Source organism: Lacerta agilis, chromosome 17 (genome assembly GCF_009819535.1).
Source record: "Lacerta agilis isolate rLacAgi1 chromosome 17, rLacAgi1.pri, whole genome shotgun sequence".
In the NCBI taxonomy this organism is placed as follows: domain Eukaryota; kingdom Metazoa; phylum Chordata; class Lepidosauria; order Squamata; family Lacertidae; genus Lacerta; species Lacerta agilis.
The window spans coordinates 18131434-18151028 of NC_046328.1; the positions used below are offsets into that span (position 1 = coordinate 18131434).

Sequence of the window (19595 nt, forward strand, 5' to 3'; positions counted from 1 at the left end):
ACTGAGCTACATAGATTCAGCAAAAATTGGCCTCCTATGTACATAATGACAGGGTGGAATGATAACTGCAGGAGACAGTTTGAAGGAGGAGCAAAATGGCAGTTGGTTCTAGGCAGCCTGGTGGGGTGGGCCTTGTGGCCTCACTTCTCCCTCTTCTGTAACCAGGTTGAATCAGCTACTGCTGGTGCTGGAATTAGACAGTGTGTTCCACTGTCAAAAGCAGCTCCTCTGCTTCTCTCTCTTTCTTGATCTCTTCTATATGTAAGATGCCATGTGTCAAGTGTGCACTTTTTGGATAACTGCTGCAGAATAAGCTGTTCTCTCCTTTTCTTCTTCAGATTCCTCCATCTCCAACGCCTCAGGAGCAGAAAGTCTAGCCATTCAGCCTCAGAAACTTTTGATCTTGGATGCACGCTCTTATGCAGCTGCGGTGGCAAACAGGGCCAAAGGGGGAGGCTGTGAATGCCCGGGTGAGTAGCTGTGCTGTGCTCTGAGCATTGTGCAAAGGTGTTTACACATTTAGAGAAGGAGTGGGAGTGGAGACCTTGTCTAAACCGGATCAAGCTGCTCAAATTTTGGTTACCAGAGTAGCTACCATTAATGCAAGGAGGTTGGGAATGGGGTGTGTGTGCTAAAAAATGTTCAAATCCAAAAGGGCTGTTGCTTAAGAAGAGAAAGATGCCACCTTTTGTCCTGCAATTTAGATCCAGTCTCTAAAGCTAAAATATTTGCTCATAGAGTCCTTACCAGATTTTAATCAAAAGTATGGTTCTTTTGTTTTTGTTTTTAAAACCCACCTTGTTTTGTTTTAAGGAAGTGAAGGAATTGCACTACATGGCCAAATTCACTAAACCATGGTGTTTAGTGTTGCATCTGAATTTCACCACAGAATGCAGAAGTTGCAGGTAGCTTTGGGCTCATGTGTTTACTCCTTTCCCTGTTTGTAATTTGTAACAAAGAGCAGTTTTTAGTTTCACCCTAATTGGTGAAACTCCAGGTTGTTGCAGATTGCAAACAGGAAGCTTTCAAATTCCTTCTCCTGACGTGCAAAGGAGGAAGGAAGGGAAAAATTGAGAGAGACTTCTGCCCAAATTTCTGGAGAGCCACTACCGGTGTGGTGCAGACAGTAATGAGCTAGATCGATCCAGGGGTCTGATAACAAGGCCAAACACTTATGTTCCAAATGACATCCTGATTCTCTGTATGATTCAAAAGCTGCAATAGATGTCAACTTAAAAGTTTATAATATTATGGCACGTGCTCAACATCATTTATAAGTTCGTGGGCTGCTCTGGTTCGCCAGAAGCGGCTTAGTTATGCTGGCCACATGACCCGGAAGCTGTACGCTGGCTCCCTCAGCCTGTAAAGCGAGATGAGCGCCGCAACCCCAGAGTCGTCCACGACTGGACCTAATGGTCAGAGGTCCCTTTACATTTACCTTTTACAGAAGTCCAGCATGAGCCCATACCTCCACCCTCCAGGCAGCATTCTAATTGTACCAAAAAACTTTTAAAGTTCTGTGCAACTATGTCACCCATCCCAAACAAGTATTGGGATCCATATACTTGAAATTCCTGCACACAAAGTAGCCCATGGAAACAATTGAACTTGCATGTCTACAGTTACAGGTGCTGCTTCCTGGCAGTGGTTCAGGCGTACAGTGGCTGAAGAATATGCCACTGTTGTCATGCTAAATTGCCACCAGAGAGGGCAGGGGGTGAGGGATAATATCCAGACAGGTCCTGAGCATGCTGACACTACACAACTCTTATTTTTCAACTCCTCCACTACCATGTCCGTGTTGCTAACTAAGGGGGTTGTCCAACTTACGTTCACTGGTGATAACAATCAATTTCAAACCACTTCTATAGATAGAGACCATTGTTCCCAGCATGCAGTCTAGTAGATCAGTAAGTTCATGTGTTTTCTTTAGACTGTGTTAGAATAACTCCCTCTATTCTGTCATAACAGTTGTCCTTTGTCATGATGTTTGGTGTGCCTGAGAGAACCTCAAAGGCTAGAGGAGGCTGATGGGATAATAGCGCTTAGCACAGGCCCCAGCTGCTGCTGGCTCATTTTTACAGTAAAGCTCCTTCATTCATTTCGCTTCTGCCTTGTTTGAAGTGCCTTATCTTCTGTTTTTAACAGAGTATTATCCAAACTGTGAAGTGGTGTTTATGGGAATGGCAAACATCCATTCTATTCGGAAGAGCTTTCAGTCGCTGCGTTTGCTCTGCACACAAATGCCGGACCCAGGAAAGTGAGTGACATGTGCGCCTTCTCCCTGCTCCCTCCCCCACACACTGTTGTCCCCTTGCACATCTCCCCTTCCCAGCACGCACACTGTACTAAAAGGTTTATTGGTATTGCTTTTTAAACAATCTAATCACCAGTCCTCTTTTTGTTGTTGTAATAAAGACAGTCATTTGCATGCCTTCCACCAACCTTGTGCCCTCCAGATATTTTTGGATTGCAGCCCCCATTATCTCCTGCCATCATGGCCATTTAGAAGGCACCGGGTTACCGAATGCTGGATTAGTTATTAGATAAGAGAAAAATTAACATTTGTGTGTGTGTGTGTGTGTGTGTGTGTGTGTGTAATTATTATTAATATTGTTTTGTTTTGTTTTTTTAAAAAACCCTACAGTTTTTTATCCACCTACCTCCAGACCTGTTGACCTTTGCTGTTTCCCCACACAAATTAGGAGGGTGCCCCAGAATACAGCCAGCACACACTCCTGCATTGTAAGCGTGTGTGCAAGCTTACCTTTAGGGGGAACCTACCTGCTGTTACTGTTCTCTTTGGGAACCTTGGATAAGCTTCTGAGACACCCCAAGGTTTCTGGAAATAGAGGCTTGGATACCCACTAACTTAAGCGATTTGTACTTTTTGATGCAGAAGAAAAAGTATACTCCCTCCACTTGTTACTGAAATTTGCTCAACCTACAAACTTCACTTTAACAGAACAAAGAGGTCAAAACTATTCTCCCTTGTTGATCTGCAGCTGGCTGTCAGCTCTGGAAAGCACCAAGTGGCTGCAACATTTGTCTGTCCTTCTGAAATCGGCACTTCTGGTAGTTCATGCAGTGGACAGAGATCAGCGGCCCGTCTTGGTGCACTGCTCAGATGGCTGGGACAGAACCCCGCAGATAGTGGCTCTGGCTAAGCTGCTGCTGGATCCATATTACAGGACCATCGAGGTTCGTGACATGAGAAATAGCACAGCTGGGGGACTTCTAAATTGTATTTGGAAAGGTTTATGGTGGTGGCTCTTCTAAAGAAGAGCATCTGTGTCAGGTGTGGGGAACCTTTGGCCCTCCAGATGTTGGTCAGCTGCTATCCCCATTGTTCCTGGCCATTGGCTATGCTTGCTAGGGCTAATGTGAATTGTAATTGAGCAACATCTGGAGAGCTAGTGGTCCCCCATGCCTGATCCATGTGCTTTCCTCCAAACTGCTGGAGAATAGACTTGACATGAAATAAAATAAAATGGATTTAATGCTGGAAGGGTTTTTGGGGGAGGATGCAAAGGAGAAATGTGAGTTTGTGTCTGAGAATGAAATAGGTAGTTTGAGGTAAGGATTGTTTTGAGGTGCTATTAAGGATGGCAGAGATAGAAACATGGATCTGGCCCTTGGGGTACCACCTGTGTGTAAGGTCTTTTCCACAAGCCTCGTTGATGCAAATGAGAGCAGCTTATCTTCATTTCAGTGGGGCTTGCCCATGAGACTTTCATAGTGAATTTGACCCCTTGTTGGTTAATTGCTAGGAGGAAAACATTTTGGGTTTTCCACCTCATGTCAACATATCTTAGTTTGGCTTTGTGGACTTGAGCCTTGTGCGAATTTAATTCAGTGATGCTTCCCTCAGGGTTTCCAGGTGCTTGTGGAGATGGAGTGGCTGGATTTTGGCCATAAGTTTGCTGATCGCTGTGGTCATGGTGAGAATTCGGATGACCTGAATGAACGATGCCCAGTGTTCCTGCAGTGGCTCGACTGTGTCCATCAGCTCCAGAGGCAGTTCCCCTGCTCTTTTGAGTTTAATGAAGCATTCCTTGTGAGTTGAGTACTTGTACACACTGCTTCTAATATTTTGAACAGTTTCATAGTTCATTATTCGGATATAAAAAGGAAGCTAGTAAGCAAAAAAAAGTAAAAAATAAAAATATCTCATTGGAGTCTGCAGAAATGCTCACTCAGAGGATAGTTAGGTATGTTCCAAAGTGTTATTTAAACTCTGAATTAGAAAATCAAATTTGGAGTTCACATTAAACTCACATATTTCAGACCTGCGTATCTGTGGTTTGGTTGTGTGTGCGAAAGAGAACTCAAGAAATCCTACTTTTCAGGCATGTGTGCCAACAGTAATATAGCTGCCTTTCTATATAGGTCAAGTTGGTGCAGCACACATACTCCTGCCTCTTTGGTACATTCCTGTGCAACAACGCGAAGGAGAGAGGTGAAAAGCACACCCAAGAGAGGACCTGTTCAGTTTGGTCTCTGCTGCGAGCAGGAAACAAAGCCTTCAAAAATCTGCTTTACTCCTCCCAATCAGAATCTGTATGTACTTTTTATTGTTTGCGCTCCTATAAAAATGTAATCAGTCTGGTGCACATAGTGCTTTTCCCCTTTCCCATTCCCACAACACTCCTGTCAGGTAAATCAAGATGAAGGGAAGTATGATGATGCAGCTATATATATGATTGCAACTTAGTGGAGGCAGGCAAATTCTACTTCAAGGCGAGGCACTTCAGCCTCTCATTGAAGCAAGAGCTTGTATCTAAAGAGGGTAAAGGAACCTGGTCTTCCAAGAGAATGCAAAACACTGCATTGGGTGACCCAACTTGGGCAATATGTTATTGCACCGAACAAAGTTTCATGAAGCCAAAAAGACACTCAGAGCTACAGCACTCTGAGAATAGTCTAAAGGACACAGTCCAGCAGGATACTCCTTTCTGCAAATCCCCTTGAGATGAGTGGGAGCTGGGCAAGAGCACAGTAGTGCTCTGAGACAATTGGTCCTAAGGTCCATGATGCAGTTTGAGTGTCTGTCCCCATATTCTGTCTTCATGGGAAACACCTGGGAAGTGTGACTTGAAAGCAGCAATTAGCCAACATATGTGGTGGACATGCTATTCAACTGTCTTAGATTCAGAGCAGAAGGGCTGTTAGGCGTATAATGAACTATAATTTCCATATAGACCCCAAAAGTGCTTCTTGAAACCCATTCTTTTGACTACAGACATTCAGTGATCTTCAGTTAACCAATTTTGAAGCTGTTAATAATGTCAAAAAACTCTTAAAGGCTTCATGTGCACACATCCTTGTAATGCTGGTAATGGTCTAGCATTACATTCAGCCACAGCAAATGTCACCCAACTGTAGGGAACAGGGTAGGTTTTGTGTTATTGGGGGTACATTGCTTGAGAGAGAATGTGTGCTGAAAGGCACATTAGTATTATTATTATTATTGTAAAAGTATGGTTGTAAATAAGATAGTTACATCATCTGGGAAAATGCATGTAAATCACTCTGAGCTCTTCTGAGACACAGAACGGCATAAGTGCAATACATATAATAATACAATTTGTGGATGCACTACACTGCTCATCTGGTTGTTTTAAAATAAGTTGCCATTTTAATAAAACATTCTTGGTGTTCAGCGTTTGCTTGCTTTCCCATTCCTTGCAATGATTCATCCTCTTTTGAAATAGTTTGTCCACTTTCTAAATAAGTGGCACTGTGGTGGTTGAGAGCATGAGTAATGAGCTAGCAGGAGGGGCTGTATCAATTGATGGGGGTGGGCAAACAGAGGCCATTCCAATGTGTCCGGAAGTGGCAAGATTCAAATGGCTGCTCTTGAATATATTCAAGATTAACCTGCGACTGCAAATAAAAATGCAAGGTCAGTCAATCTCAAACCTTAATAAAAGGATTACAGCCTTCTTAGTAGTCTGTCCATCCTCTCGCTCTCAGGTGCTGTATCCTGTGTGCCACGTGCGAAACCTCATGCTGTGGAGTGCCGTTTACTTGCCATGTTCTTCCCCTTCGACCCCTGCGGATGACACGTGTGCCCCTTACCCAGTCCCAGGTTCCAGCCCTGAAGATCAGCCTCTGGGCAGGTGAGCTCAGAGTTCAGATGATATAATGTAAGTAGATGTTTGACAGGTGAGGGAGTTGCCTCTATCACTGTCTACGTGATTAACAAATGGCAGTTTTCAGGAGTTGTTGAGAGAGGATAGCATCATGCGAAAGATTATTATCTGCAGGCGTGATTGGCTGTTAACAGCTGATTTCTAACCTGTAATTAGAAACAATTCTCAGCATTTTTCTTTCTTTCCTCTCAAGGCTGCCAAAGACAAGGTCATTTGACAATCTGACAATGGCTGGTGACAGCAGCGTACCGACAACCAACCGGCGTAGTAGCGACCCCAGCCTCAACGAGAAGTGGCAAGAGCACCGCCGGTCCCTGGAGCTGAGCAGCCTTGGGAACCCAGAGGACGATCCCTTTGATGGAGAATGTGTGAGCAAACAAGGCAGGACTCTGGTTGGAGCAGAGCTTTCGGTGGCTGTAGCAGAGGGGCAGATGGAGAACATTCTGCAAGAGGCTACCAAGGAGGAAGTGAGCCTGGAGGAGTGTGTGAGGGGCGTTCCGGAAACAGAAGGTAAAGAAGGGGGAGAGGACGCTGCTCTTGATAAGGAAAGCAGGACTGAGAACCTGGACAGCTCTACTGATAACATGGGGGGGAAGACTGAACTGGATACAGCAACTTTATTAGACAATCCAGTTTCCAGCCCACAGATGGATTTACAGGGTGCTTTTGAGCTTCAAGGGCAAGATGAGCTCCATTACGCTGTCCAGAAACCATCTCAGGTGAAGGAACTACGGCCTGGCTTTTTGGGCAATGCTGTAAATAGTAACATTGAAAGAGCAGAGGAGGACAGTGTTAGTAGGCTAACTGTAGAGGTCAAAATCCCTCCGGGCACTCCCCAGCCCAACCTACCATTTCCTGTCCTGCATGAGATGGGAACATCAAACATGGAGAGTTCTACGGAAACTTTAACAGAGAATGGGGCAAAGACGGAACTGATGCAGAATGTCTCTTGCCATTGGCTCCATCCCTTGGACAACAGCGCTGGTGAACTTTCCCGCACTGTCGAAAGTCGGCCTGAGAATGAGGACTCAATAGAGCTACACAAACTGGCAGCGAACCTAAACAGGACTACTAAGAGCAGCAGCTTACATGACCCAATGCCTTCACCTTGTGCCTTGCCTTTAGCTGACTATAAAGAGATTGTGTGCAATGGAGAGCTGGAGCCTGAGAACAAGGTGGCAGAGAGCCCGGCAGGGTTCAGTGTTACCCAGAAATACCCTGCACCAAACGGACACTGTGTGAACGGGGAGGAAGGCAGGGTAAAGGCTTCCCTCAGCCGACAGGTCTCTACAGCTAGCTGTAGTTCTGCCCCGCTGCATCTGAGGAATTTGCACCACAAGTGGGTTCATGCTATTACAGGCCGGCAGCAGACAGCAAACAGCCCGGACCAGCCTGCCCGGAGTCACCTGGATGACGATGGGATGCCAATCTATGCCGATGTCATTCAGCAGCGCCTCCGCCAGATTGAAAGTGGGCACCAGCAGGAAGTGGAGACTTTAAAGAAGCAGGTGCAGGAGCTGAGGAGCCGCCTAGAGAGCCAGTACCTGAACAGCTCGCTACGTTTCAACGGGGATTATGGGGATGAAGTGGTAAGTTAAGTGACCTCTGCCATGATTGTGCCCGCAGTTCTGTGCAAGGAAAATGGATCCTTGGAAGTGACTCCACAAAAAAGGCTACCTTGATACATATGCCCACTTCCCCACAGATATATATATGGCACATTGATAGCCAGAGGCCGGGTGTGGAAGGAACCAGCCTTTCCCTGATTCACAAATTGTTTCTCACTTGGTCCACCTGGAGGTGATTCTGATTCATTACAGGCAACTAGATGAGTGGCTAATTTGCAGAGCTGCTCATGCTTTGGAAAGTGTGTGTGTGTGTGTGTGTGTGTGTGTGTGTGTGTGTGTGTGTGTTTTAGTGCCAGTAAAAAATGGCAAAGCTATACATGCTTTATTTGGTTGGGGAGGGCCACTGCCTTGTATGAACATTGTATAAAGATTGGTGTTGTATCAGGACTTCTTTATAGTTATTAGCAAAAGATGCCAAAGCACTGCTGCAGCAGAGACTAATTCATTCTATGTCCTGTCCAAGTTCATTGAAATGCCTACGCACCATTTAGGCCCGTTGAAAGGTCTCCACAGTCCATGTAGATTTGCATCACTATACACCAGTTTCTGCATTTTCTTTTAAGTGGCCAAGAGTCCTCCCTCAAAAGAGGCACCCCTGTTGCATCATTTTTTAACCTGTTGGTGGTTTTTAGGGCCAGTTCTTTCTGTCACGTGTTTATGAGTGTAGGTGATGGATGCTTAAGGCTGCTTCAGAATTTTAAAAAATGCATGCGTAACATAAAGCATGAAAACAGAGTCGATCATGATGTGGCATGCAGTGGGATGGATCATCAGCTGGCAGTCCTTGATCCAAATCCCTGCTGTGTTCTGCTCACCAATGTGAGATCTGTCAGTGTGAGGTCTTTTCAAAGGGGAATGAGCAACTGTGAAAAGGTGGTTAGTAGCCAGCCAGCCACACCCCCCCCCCCCCGGTTCTTTCCAGTGCAGCCTGGATGAGAGAGAGTATCCTGAGGGCTGACCAAAGCAAAATTGCCAGTAAGCAACTAAATGAGTCGGGGGTGAATAGAGAGAGTGGGCGAATATTTGGAAGGTAGGCTGTTGGGCTTGTGCTTGGCTCTGGATTGGCCCTCCCAAGTGATGTAGTTGTCATCTTAAAGGTTTTGGGTGCGGTGGGAAGACATTAAGACCTCAGTTGAGACTTCATTTCTACCCTGATATATAGAATACTGTATATACTTGAGTATAAGCCTAGTTTTTCAGCACATTTTTTGTGCTGAAAAAGCTGCCCTCGGCTTATACTTGAGTGAGGCGGGCGGTGGGGGCAGCGAGAAAGAAGCCCTTTCTCTCCGCTCGTGCCACCACCCGCTCTCCCCAGTCAACCATTCCTTAAGAAGCGTACAAGAACAGCGGTTCTTTACTCTCCCCAGGCAGCTTGTTCCATTCCTGAACTGCTCGCATAAATGCAAACTTGGCAAAGGAGGAAGAGGAAGGAGCAGCCCAAAAGGCTGCTTTTGGGCTGCTCGTTCCTCCTCCTTCTCCACAGCGGCAAAGGTGAACCGGCTTATACTTGAGTCAATAAGGTTTCCCAGGTTTTTGTGGGAAAATTAGGTGCCTCGGTTTATATTCGGGTCGGCTTATATTCGGGTATATACGGTAATCCTAAAGTAGGATTGGGGAGCTTCAGCCCTGGGGGCCAAATGCGGCCCTCCAGGCCCCATCTGTTTGCCCTCTGAACTTTACCCAGGCTACACCAGCCCTATTTTGCACCCTCCTTGAGTGTATTTGTCTGACTGGAATGGATGGAGAATAGAAGAGTGTGAGAGTGTTTATAAAGCTTATCCTACTGTGCAGAAGTAAAATTCACATCCATTGTCCACTTTTGCTTCTAGTCCTGTTCATCACTGGCACATAGCCCCTGGAAGGAAATGTGGTCCTTGGGCTCAAAAAGTTTCCCCTTCCATGTCCTAAGGAGAAAGGCTCGTCCCATAGACTTCTGCTGTGTGTTGAGTAGAACTGCACAGTAGCTGGAAAACTGGTATTTTAAAAATAACCAGTGTTCTGTTTGCACAGCCTTAAACTGTCTGAAACTGGCCAAGGGATTTGGCTGACACGAGGATGCTGCCATGGAGCAGCAGCATCTGTGGTGCTGGCACAAGTGGGGTGTCTGAAGAGTTTATTCTAGCTTCTTCCCCCCAGCTGACAAAGCCTGCAAGAGAAACTAAATACCCCAGATCTCCTCTCATTTTCTTCCCATTTTTACCCAAAGGGGATGTCTTCTGGCCACTGCTGCCACTCCACCACTCCACTGTTACCTCTCCCTAATTGCTTGTACACCCACAGTTTCTGTAGTGAAGCCCCACTCTGTTCCCCGTGCCCCACAACCACTGCTGTAGGGCTTAAATAGTCTTTTATTCATGGTTGGATTATATGGTGCTCTGCATGGCGTACAGTTTTTCAAATGAATTGGAAAGCGACTGGGTCTGTTCGGGGATTCCAGTGTATACTGTTGGAGTTTCTGCAGCACCGTATTTATGCCACAGAGCTCTGTCTTCTGCTCCACATCACACACCTCTTCAAGTATCTACCATATAGAGATAACATAAGCACCCCAATCATTGCCAAAATATATGAGCCGTGAAAGTATATTGCTATCAGATATGCTCATGGCAACATTTGAATTTTAGCAATGAGTTTGGGTTTTCTGTTTTGCAGAACTTTTGAGGAACTTGGTAGAAGCCACCTCTCCACCCTATCCCATAATCTGATCTCTGAGCAGGAGGTTCAGAAGGATTCCCTCTTCTCAGATGCCTAATCCATGTTCTGAGGGGTTGGGAGTAGGTTCTGTTCAGCTGTGTTTGTTTGCCAACAGACTTCAATCCCTGACTCGGAAAGCAATCTGGATCAGAACTGTTTGTCTCGCTGCAGTACAGAGATTTTCTCTGAAGCCAGCTGGGAGCAGGTGGATAAACAGGACACAGAGGTACAGGCAAAATCCATCTCCGTGGCCTTCCTCTCCCTTTTCCTTATATCGGCACCTGCTACTAATCACCTGGCTCTACTCTGTATCCCTTTGGTTCTGACATTGGTCTCTGGAAACCTCTTCCCTCTTGTCCCTGTTGTCTCTAATACTTAAAAATCTGTACCTGTGCCAAAGAAGCCCCTAAGCTGTCTGTTTTCTGCCTTTGGACCTGCACTGGGAAATGATGAAAGCATTTTCCTTGACTAACACGTGGTGTGTCAGTGTGCTTGGCTTATTTAGCTATGTAAGTGTGAGAGAAAGTTGGGGGCCTTAGCTCTGGTTGTGAAAACTTGGTATTTGAGATGCTCGGTTAGAAGATTCTTCTGTTATTTGGCCAAAGATGAAGAAACAATCCTTCCTTCCTTCCTTCCTTCCTTCCTTCCTTCCCCTCTGTTTCCTTCTTACTTTCTAAACCTGTGCCGTGTTGCTTGTATTTAAAGTTCTCTCTCTCTTTATGTCTCTGTTCCCAGGTGACACGATGGCTTCCCGATCACCTGGCTGCACACTGTTACGGCTGCGACAGTGCATTCTGGCTTGTCAGCAGGAAGCACCACTGCAGGTAATGCATGTAGGATGGATAGTGGGGGATGCAGGTATGCTATTCTGCTGCCATGTCCTGAAGGGGCTCCTCTTTCTTTTAACCTCTGACCACTTTGCCTTTTATTTTTCCTTGATAAGATCACTCTCCCATGTCACACCATAGAGCCACGCACTGCAGTGTTACAGCAGGGGTAGACACCCACTGCATAGCATTCTTCTTGCTGAGTCCACCATGGCTAACGTCAGAAGGGCTTAGGTTTTGACAAGCTGTAAGAGTGCTATAAATTTTGTCACACAGCCCACATCCACACCTTACAGTTAAAGTACTATTATACCACTTTAAAGACTCCTGGCTTCTCCCAAATAATCCTAGGAACTGTAATTTCTTAAGGGGGCAGAGAGTTGTTAGGAGGTCAGATTTCCTGGTAGCTTTGCATTGGGGCTTAAGTATGAATCCTAAACTTCCCACCAAGACACAGTTCATAGAATCCTGTGGAAACTTGGTCCCCAGATGGTGATTTGAGAAGAGGGACAGAACCCTCTTGCTTTGCACCTGCAGTCATTCTCTTGCCTTGAGACATGTTGTTGGAAAATCCAAGGGGCACCTCCCTTCCAATTATCATGTGGGGTGCGGGGCACAGTCACACTGGGAAGTTCTGTGCAAGCTCCATTGAAGGGAATGGGAGCTGTACAAAAAGCACAGGGCTTGCACAGACGAACTTTACGAAGAATTGCAGTGCCATGAATGCAGATGATTATCTTTCTTACTCTTCTACCCTTAATGGCACCCAAACTCCACTTCCTGTGGTACCTGCTTCCTTTCTAGAGCCTTGTACGTTTTTTGTACATTCCTGAAGAACTGTCTTTGGCAGAAGCTTGTCTTATTGCTTCATATCTAAGGTATTAGAAGAGTGCTGCAAGTCTGCATACACCAGATTATTATTATTACTTATTACCTTTGTATCTTGCCCTTCCTCCCAAAAATGCCCAAAGTTGCAAACATCAAAACGTTAAAGCAATGCAATTTAAAATAAATTATAAAAAACACTTATAAAACATATAAAATAATTAAATGTAAAACATTTAAAAGCTGTCACTAAAGCCTAATTTCAAGGTTGCCATGGCCAGCATCTTTTAGCCATCAAATGCCATGGGTAACCAGGAATGTGTTTCAGGGGAAAGCTAAAGTAAGTAATGAGAAAGACAGGTGCATCTCACCCAAGAGGGCAATTCTGCAAGTGGGGAACCACCACTGAGAAGGCCCCGTCATGGGTCAGCACCAGCCAGGTGACAGTCGGGTATAGCGCTGCCAACAAGGCCTTCCTTACCAGTGAAGCACCCCAGCCTTTTTTAGTGGGTTTGGTTGTCTCAAACTTTCTCACTAACTTGTTTTGTTTCCAGTCAAGCAGAAGCACCAATAGGCTCCACGCCACCCTTCCTTTAAAAAAAAATTATTCCTGGGCTTACTCTGCAAGTTGAGCACCTGGCCCGTGCTCTTCCTTTTACTCTGCATTCTCTGCTTCGAGCAAATGTTTAAATCGCCTCATACACAAAGGTCCTCTGCTTTGCGCTGAAGTCTGTTAGAACAGGAGCTTTGGAGAATGTTGGAAATGCCCCATTCTATCGCTTCATCTTCTAGCTGTGTCAAGTCTTCTTAGCTGAGAAGGCTTCCAAAGAAGAAGTAGGAGCCGATTTTGAGATTTGATCCATCTTGAGACAGTGTGTGTCATGTCCATTTCCTCAATAGTTAAATTGTGTTTCCCAGTCTGATTTCTGTGGCACTCTTTATTTTATATTAAAATCAGAGGCACGTGTCTTATATCTCCCCACCACCACCCCAAAAAACCCAACCAACAACAACAACAACAAAACCCAAACCAGTTTATTTCCTACAATAAGAAATGATGTTTCCCAGCTGAGGCTATGCAGCGTGTTTCTGCACGTGTCACTGTTCTTGCCCTACCTACTGATTGGAGGAAGGTGGGTCTGAAGAAAGATACCATGCAGAGATGCAGCAGGGACAGCCTCCTCCATTGCTGGGCTTGCAGGGGCCATTTAACTTCATTTCTCACAGCACACTAACATTTTTTGTTTAAAACATAGCTGTATATTACCTTCTTTCAGGCTAGCAGGAAAAGACAGTGGTCTCATATTGCCATTTCTGGGGGGGAAACCACAAACCCTCTGATTTAGTCTCCCCTCTGAGCTTTTTCTCCCCTCCTTGCAGGGACCCTGACCGTGTTGATCAGACTTGGTGAGCATTTGGAACAGCCTCTGTTGTCCGCTTGCATTTCTCCGATAACCTCTTCAAACTAACCTTTGACTCCCTCCTCTGCACTCCTCTTGCCCATAAATCGTTACACCTAAGATGAATGGTAGCAGCCCAGTTGGATATTGAGGTCTGTGGGCCTCTTTTCACATTATACTAATAAGCCTCTTTGTTTCATACTCCATACTGCAACTTTGGCTAACATGCAAGTGGCTTATCTGCAATGAGTATTTCAATTATAAGAGCAGGCAATTTCTGTGTATTGAGTGGTAGCATCCGGTTTGGTGGAGCGGAGACACCCTCCTGACTCGCTGCAGCAAAGGCAGTGTGTCCACCCTGCCCTGGCCCCATCCAGGTAAGCTGCAGTGACACCAGTGTCAGGAGGGCAGCTCTATCCCTCCACGCCTGCCACCACTGGTATATAGAAATCAACAAATTATTTTGGCCTTTTTCCGTTGAATTCGGTATTACAGAGAGCTGGCAGCTGTTGGGGAGCTCTTGAGCAGCACACAGAGAGAACCTTACCAATCACTTCTGAAATAGCACAAGGGTGAAACAGGCCTTAATGGTGAGCTAACGGGCACTGAGTGAGGGGCAAGGCAGCATGAGCATTAGGGGCTTCTCTGCTAGCCAGGTGGAGTAGAGTCCCTGAGAAGGAACATGACTTTGACACTGAGGGCCAGGAGTCTGGCAAAAATCTTGAACTGGATATAAGAACCTGCGTAGGGACTAATTGATCCCTTTGTGTGAGATTTGAACAGATATACCTAGGCAGAAAATTCCACAAATAGTCTCTCTTTACACAATGACCAGGAGTTTCTCTTGAAAGGAAATATTTAGTCTTCTTTTGGCAGCTAGGTCTAGCTGTGAACCATCACCCTTTCAGAATCTTCACCGTGAAGGCATTTGAATGGCTTTTTCATAGAGTGGTCTGTCTTCACTGCCTTGATATTTTCACTCCTGCTGTTCACTCTGATAGCCGTGTCTATTGGAGTCCATAAGACTTCCAAACCACCAGCCCAAGTCTAGCCCTGAGTGAGTGATATCTAGAGGTTGCTTTGCCATGCTGGAAAGATGAAAGCTTGTGAGATGAAAAATGGGGGTCTCCCTTTGCTTCTTACATCAACAGTTAACATAAAGAAAAACACATCCTGGCACGAACTCTTTAAATTAAGCCAGTTGCCTCCTTTCTCCCACTATTAAGCTGCTATGTTTGTTTATGCCAACCTCAAGGCACCTGTAGTGAGGTGCAAAACAATTCTTACTTAATGCTTGCCTATATTTGCAATTCAAAGATGATGAACCAGGGACCTTGTCTGCTTCTGCTGCTCAGAGCTGCATTTGGGGGAAAGCAGATCTGAGAGCAGAAGTGGGGGGTTGTGGCTTCTAGTTGCACGCAGGACCCCATCCCTGCTCCAAGATGCATGTGCTGTTACGGCCCTGCTGTGACTGACAACTGACAGATGTGTCAGCTGCTGCATCCCTCATTCACTCAGTATGTGGGCTGCATCTTTTTGGCTGCTCACTGCGTGGCTTTGCATGGTCCCCATGGACTCACATTTTCTTTGTGCTGAAAGACAGTGTTGCTGTAGTTCCCTTGAGCTGCAGCCGGCTCACTTCTGGCTTATGTAGGCTTTTCTCTTTTGGGGGGAGGAGTTGACTGGCTTGCCATTCTTCAAGGCTCAATTCTAGTTAACTTCTTTTTGGGAAGCAACAGCCAGGAGCAGACGGAGACATAGCTGGAGTGTTCCATTGTACTGAAGATAGGCACAAAAAAATAGTAATTGTGGCTTGATTACAGGCTCTTTCCACCCCTCCAGATCACCATTTCTGGACTGGCATCATAGCAAACATCACCATCCCGTGGCTCTCTGACCCACTGCAACTTGCAGGGGGAAAGAACTTAACCCTCTACCACCCAAACTGCTCCTTGGCAACTAGCCCAAAGGCTCTCCGCCCCCCTTTAACCTTTTTCTGCAAGCACCAACTTAAGACATGTACTGTTGTGGAAACTGCATTCCTGAGTTGCAAATTTACTGTAATTTCTTCTCTTCCTGTTCCTGACTGAAGGAATTGTGGGAATGTCTTTTGCTCCAGCTGCTGTAACCAGAAGGTGCCGGTCCCCAGCCAGCAGCTCTTCGAACCCAGCCGGGTCTGCAAATCCTGCTACAGCAGCTTGCATCCCAGTAGCCCCAGCCTTGACCTTGAACTGGACAAACCTATTGCTGCCACCTCAAACTGAGGCTCCAGCGTGGAAGGAAAGCTGGGAAGAAACAGCACCACCTCTCCCTGCTAAGCAGATATGCACATTTCTCTGCTGACTGCAGCTGGTAGGACTGGAGAGAAGCCTTGCACTCTGGAGTCGGGAGGAGAGATGATGACATGCTCAGAGGGACCGGATGCTGGGCCTGTACTGGTGGAGCAGAAACCCCTCCTTTCCAGCTGTTCCTCCCAGTGTCATTTTCATCCACCTCATGTAAATTTTGTGTGGATTTTGCTGGAAAAGAGGGTCTGGAATCTTCCCCGCTGGCATTTCTGTTGCCCTGCTGTCGGAACTGTGCTGCAGACGGATGATTCTACCTTGCTGTGAGAGGAAGGGTAATCGGTCCAGAGACCTTGTGAATACCTTGTAGCGTCAGTGCTTATGCTTTCTTTTTTTTCCAGTCACTCCTGTTACTTCCCAACAGCAGCCTGCTGTTTGGGAAGTTGTTGCTGCTAGAAGAAATGGGAGCTGCCTTCTCAAAAAAACCTCTCTCCCTCTCTGTTCTTAGAGTGGGCTTAGTTATCCTTGCTGCACAAAAGGGCAGGCAGGGGGGGTGGAATTGGTTGCAGATCTCCACATTGGGCAGTCCTTTGCCAATGTTGGCAGACTTGTGGCTCGAAGTAGGCAATGCCTGGACCACTTTGGCTAAAGAAAGTGTACGATTGTTTGAGGGAAGTGAGAGGGAAGGGGGATTGGACAGGCCATTCCTGTTCAAGGTTGTATTTTCAAACTGACACCACAGTGTAAGACACTTGTACCTGCAATTTGTTTTGAAGGAACGGGTGTTTGGGCTTATTAGTAGCTGTTAAAATGCTATCCTTGCCCCCACTTTTTTGTTTTGTTTTGTTAAAAACAGATAGTTTACACAGAAGGCAGAGCTGCTTTGCTGCACTGGGAAGGCTGCATGCAAAGTCAAATAATACTGTTGGCCAGGCTCCCCCTCTCACAAGGAGAACCCCAAAGCAAATGGGGGGTGGCTTTGATTTGTTGCATTTTTTCTGCAGTCAGTGAAAACCGCCAAGGCCCCCAAACTAGGGCATTTTAACAACTGCCCCCCCCAAAAAATATGTATGTAAAGATACAACTCATCTAAAACAAAAATATGCCCCTTACATTAAAATCACTTTTCTACTGCTGTGCTGTGAAGAGTTTTGAGTCCTACTATTTTTGTTTTAATATCGTCTTCCCAACCCAACCCTGCCAACAAAAAACACTTATAGGTTTTGGTTGGTGGGTGTGAAAATACATTTTTTCTGCAATTCATTTGCTAGGGGAAGCTGAAGCAGCTTCTGCCAAAATATTCCACCAAGTGGTGATGTGCCTCTATCTTCCTTTCCTCTGCCCCGGCCTGTAGAATTTGGCTATTGAACATGTTTCCCTTATCGCACGGCTGCCACCGCTTGAAACTGCCTCAGCTTGAGATGTCTTCCTCATGGCACAGGTTCGTAGGCAGCACTGATCTCCCTGTGGTTCTTACGCATTGTGTGGGCAACTGTACCCAAGCCAGCAACTGCCGGGAATGTGTGGCACTGCCCTTAAAGCCCTCCAACCATACCAAGTGGGGCTGTATAATAACAGCAGCATGGAGGAAGAAGAGAGACTCCAGGGAGGTCATTTCAAGCAGCAGTGGTGTAATAAGCAAACCAATCTTCTGAAAAGAGATTGCAAAGTTAGAATTAACCTATTGCCAAGATAGGGCAATGCCTTCTAAAGTGAAGTTTTAGAGTGTATTGGAATACCTGATAGAAGAAAGCCCTGTCAGCAAACTTTTGTTTGTTTCCATGTTCTCTGTGAAAAGGTGTGTGTGTTGATTACAACACAGTCTTACAAAGGAAGCATTTGGGAATGAAAATAAAGTCTTTCCAAGATGCATAGGAAGAGACTTTGCACCTTTTAAGGCAGCTTGGGGGTGTACGTAGCTTATTGGTACTCATTTCTTCCAGCTGGGAGAAGGGGCAATACAAATTCTGGCTCTAATTTGGCTTATGGATTTTTAATATAAAATTAAATGTTATGGGAGTATGCAGCAAAGATGCATAGCACTCTTTTTTAAAATAGAGGTGGGAGTTGGAATGGAGTAAATGGAGTTTATCTGTACTTATCCACTAAAGTGGGTGAATAGAGATATGATTTGTGAAGGAAAAGCATAATTGTGTTGCGCACTGTGGCAGTGTGGTTTTAATGGTACAAATAGATGGTGAAAACAAGGTCTAATATTCTGCAGTTCATAACGACAGGTGCCAAGAGGTTCTGATACGGGTTTTTTGGGGGGGATGTCTGTGATGTACAGTGTGAATAAACGCTTGCAGCTCTTAGTCTTTTTCAATGAAGCAATTTTTTATTAAAATTTTATTCTTTGTATGTAAAGCAGGACACTCTCGCCACATAGCTGTATATATATATAAAACTCTTCTCTCCTGAAGAGGAGCGCAAAGTTGCTCCTTTATATTTTTCAATTTTCTTTTGTCAAGAGCAAGACGTAAATACTTTAGAATTGTTAAATATATAAATAAAAGTGAATAAAGTTTAGAGTTTTGCATGGGAGCACTTGCTGACCCACTTCCTACTTTTTTAACTGCCCCAGTTAAACTGGAGAAATGTGCTGCTGCGTCTTCCTTTTTCCCTTATCACTGGTTTGGGCAGAGTGGTGGTGGCAGCGGCACAGAGCCTACTTTGCCTTTGGAAGCAAGTTGACCTCTTGAGAGTTTTACTAGTATGAGATGCCCCTCCTCTTGTTGCTTATTCTTCTTCCTGTTCCTAGACAAGAGCAACCAAAAAACCTTTCAAAACCTTCTTGTGTGTGTATATATGTGCACACTGTGTTGTACCAAATGCTGCCATGTATGTGCTATGAGAGACACAACTACATCCCTCATTGCTCACACAAGAAGAGAACACTGCATCACCAATTGGGTATTCTGCTTGAGGTGTGATCACCACCTCAGTGGCAGGCAGTAGGTAAGATCTACAGCATTAAATTACTTTTTCTGCACTCCCAGCTTACCATGTAAATTTCCCAGTTTACCATATAAATCTCCTATAAATTTCTTTCTCCTTACTCCCTTTAAGCAGCCCAGCCAAGTATCCCACAATAAAACTAGAGCTCTTCCTAGCACTTTTCGTTCATCTGATCTGTTTTGGCAAAAATCTCCATGTTTATAGCCTTCTTTGTCATCCCCTCTGAAAGCTCCATCACACTCTCTGGAAGGACCTGCCTGTATAAACCATCTTGCAAGTGGGAGAGACTTGGTATGAACATTTGGCCTGTAGTCTTTTGTCTGTGTAGTAAGGCTACTTGGAGCCACCACTCCCTGGATTCCTTTGTGGTTCATTAGGAGCAGCTAACACCCACCTGTCTGGATAAACTTGCTTTCCACATAATTAACTCCATAGATTAACTCCACTTCTTCTGAAACCAGCTACAGCTTTTGGGGTTGTAGCTTAAGTCCTTGCAAATTGGGAAAGTTCCTAGGGTTTAAAGGGGGGTCACTTTGGTTTGCAGCAGTTATATGGGCAAAGACAGAGACTTCAGAACCTACTAGTTCCTTTCCAAGCAATTTCTAAAGCAACCATTTTCCGTATGCAGAGAACTTGTCACACTCTGAAAGCATTCCTCAATTGCAGGTTCTTGCAGGTCAGGTTTGGTTTGTATTCCATAATGAGGTAGAAGTTTTGCTGAGTGGTCATAACATCCCTGTATGTCATTATAGTAGAAGCACGAAGAGTAACTTGGGGATCTGTTCAACTATGACTTGCAGCCATGGATTGCATCCAGCCTTGG

At 45.4% G+C, this 19595-nt stretch overlaps 1 protein-coding gene across 1 annotated transcript in view; it reads left to right on the top strand.

The window, feature by feature from the left end:
• The window catches only part of MTMR3 (myotubularin related protein 3), a 43191-nt gene extending 26537 nt beyond the window's left edge, over window positions 1–16654 (top strand). Inside the window, 10 exon segments of the mRNA XM_033174714.1 lie at window positions 339–470; window positions 2149–2260; window positions 3006–3201; window positions 3872–4057; window positions 4390–4560; window positions 5977–6122; window positions 6349–7744; window positions 11213–11301; window positions 13510–13536; window positions 15622–16654. Of these exon segments, the coding sequence (XP_033030605.1) occupies window positions 339–470; window positions 2149–2260; window positions 3006–3201; window positions 3872–4057; window positions 4390–4560; window positions 5977–6122; window positions 6349–7744; window positions 11213–11301; window positions 13510–13536; window positions 15622–15793 (2627 nt within the window). The 3' untranslated portion in view covers window positions 15794–16654.
• The last annotated feature ends 2941 nt before the right edge of the window (window positions 16655–19595 follow it).